Below are 2,500 nucleotides of genomic sequence, written 5' to 3' on the forward strand. Positions count from 1 at the left end.
TGTATGATGAGATGCAAGGTCAAGTGCAGAAAATACTTCAAGGTCTGATGGGGACTGAAAATCTGTTTCTTTGAGCTGACTGCCAAACGAAGAACTTATCGAAAAATCAGGAGGGTTGTTAGTGAAAGTAAATGTTACCTCGTGGTCCAAGTTATGTGATGGACTATTACCAAACTCACTTTCATACTTTGTATCATCTGAGAAGTCATTAGTTGGAGTGAAAGGAAGATTGGGTGTTGGTAGCGAATTCTCATGACTCTGTTGGTTAAGATGAGTATCTTGAGGTTCATATCCAAGATCTACACTTTGGGAAAAATCTAGATTATTTGTCAGACCTGATTCATGTCCCAGTTCAGCTGGAGCACTTGACTGGGTTAATCTATAGTCTGAAGACAATGGCTGTCCAGTTTCTTCAGCAGTTGCCTGGTCATTTGGCTGGATGTATTCAGTACCTAAAGCAGAAGCCTTTAGATTATTTGCATGGGTATAATCATTAACATATTCTGATTCTTTGCCTTCGGCTTTGCTATCCGCCTGAACTTCATTGTTTTTTAAATCTGTAACTTGATCAAGTTCAGTTTTTGTCTTAGGCTGTTGAGCAGCTGTAGACTCCAAATGACTCGACTGACTATATTCAGATCCTAATTCTCTTGGGTGGACAAGCTCTGGTAATAGAATGACTGGTTGAATATAGGGCAGAATGGCATCTGACTGGCTGTAGTCTGATATTTGATTTATATAGGGGACACTTCCAAGCTCTTGATCCACTGGTTGAGTATGGCCAAAGTTGTCTGTTGGCTTTATATTGCCAGATCCCTGATCTATTGGCTGGGTAAAATCATTAACAGTTGATTGAACATAATCAGAGACTGGTGATTGAATGTAATTAAGGTCAGTTGACTGAACATAATCAGAGACAGGTGACTGAATATTATCAGAGTCAGTTGATTGAACATAATCAGAGACAGGTGATTGAATGTAATCAAGGTCAGTTGACTGAACATAATCAGAGACAGGTGACTGAATATCAGAAAATGATGACTGATCATAATCAGAGACAGGTGATTGGACATAATCAGAGACAGTTGATTGCACATAATCAGAGACAGGTGACTGAATATTATCAGAGACAGTTGACTGAACATAATCAGAGACAGGTGACTGAATATTATCAGAGACAGTAGATTGAACATAATCAGAGACAGGTGATTGAATGTAATCAAGGTCAGTTGACTGAACATAATCAGAGACAGGTGACTGAATATCATCAGAGACAGTTGACTGAACATAATCAGAAACAGGTGACTGAATATTATCAGAGACAGTTGACTGAACATAATCAGAGACAGGTGACTGAATATCATCAGAGACAGTTGACTGAACATAATCAGAAACAGGTGACTGAATATTATCAGAGACAGTTGACTGAACATAATCAGAGACAGGTGACTGAATATCATCAGAGACAGTTGATTGAACATAATCAGGGACAGTTGATTGGACATAATCAGGGACAGTTGATTGGACATAATCAGGGACAGTTGATTGTACATAATCAGAGACAGGTGATTGAATGTAATTAAGGTCAGTTGAGTAGACATAATCAGGAACATCTGACTGAGCATTATTAGTCCATGTTCCTGTCATCTGACTATTGTTTGGCACTTCATATTCAAATTCTTGGTCTGCTTCCCGTGCATAATCAAGTCCTATGTCTTTATCCAAACCATAATCATCTCCTGTGCTTATTTCAAGGCCGTAATCACTTTCCTGACTTATTCCCGGGGCCAAATTAGTTCCTTGGACTATTGGTTGTAAATCATTGAGCCCTTCTTCTCTTGGCTGCAAGTGATCAAGTTCTAGGTCTATTGGCTGGGCATAGTTAGAGTGCACATCAGATGCCTGAACATATTCGTACCGTAAATTGTCTGATTCATCATTAGGTTGGCTATTATGGTTAGTAGGGACTGTCAAGTGATCATTTTGTAATCCTGTGCTTAAAGATTCCCTATACTGTGAGTCTGTGATTGTAACTTGGTCATTTGCTGACTGGCCATGTAATGGTTGGTTAATCTGTGCACCTGATGTCAAGGACTGAACATACTGTGAGGTGATGACAGGTGATTTTACCTTTTGTGACTCTTTAGCAGATGTCTGTACATGCTGTGGTCCCGAGAGCAGTGATTGCTCATATTGTGACTCAGTTATTAGAGACTTACCATCTTGTGACTCTGCAACTGAGGATTGACCCAGATAAGGCACATTAGTTGGCAGCAGATTGTATTGTGGCTCTGTGGTTAGAAACTGATGTTGCTGTGGCCCTGTACCTGGTGACTGGTAATTCTGTGATCCAATTGAGGATTGAGCAAAATTTGATGTGATACTTGGTGATTGACTATTTTGTAACCCTGTGGCTGAAGATTGATCATACTGGGCCTCAGTTTGCGGTAATTGATCATATGGTGTCTCTATGGCTAAAGATTGGTCATACGCTGACTCT

The 2,500-nt window shown here is 39.8% G+C and overlaps 1 protein-coding gene across 1 annotated transcript in view; it reads right to left on the minus strand.

Moving 5' to 3' along the window:
• Window positions 1-2,500, minus strand: part of LOC122248496 (uncharacterized) — a 25,747-nt gene that overhangs the window by 17,727 nt on the left and 5,520 nt on the right. The window contains exon 2 of the mRNA XM_086533781.1: window positions 1-2,500. This exon is cut by the window's left edge and continues 1,245 nt beyond it; it is cut by the window's right edge and continues 3,101 nt beyond it. Within this exon, the coding sequence (XP_086389907.1) occupies window positions 1-2,500 (2,500 nt within the window).

Source organism: Penaeus japonicus, unplaced genomic scaffold (genome assembly GCF_977035675.1).
Source record: "Penaeus japonicus unplaced genomic scaffold, GWHDUDI00000001_assembly GWHDUDI00000040, whole genome shotgun sequence".
NCBI lineage: Eukaryota > Metazoa > Arthropoda > Malacostraca > Decapoda > Penaeidae > Penaeus > Penaeus japonicus.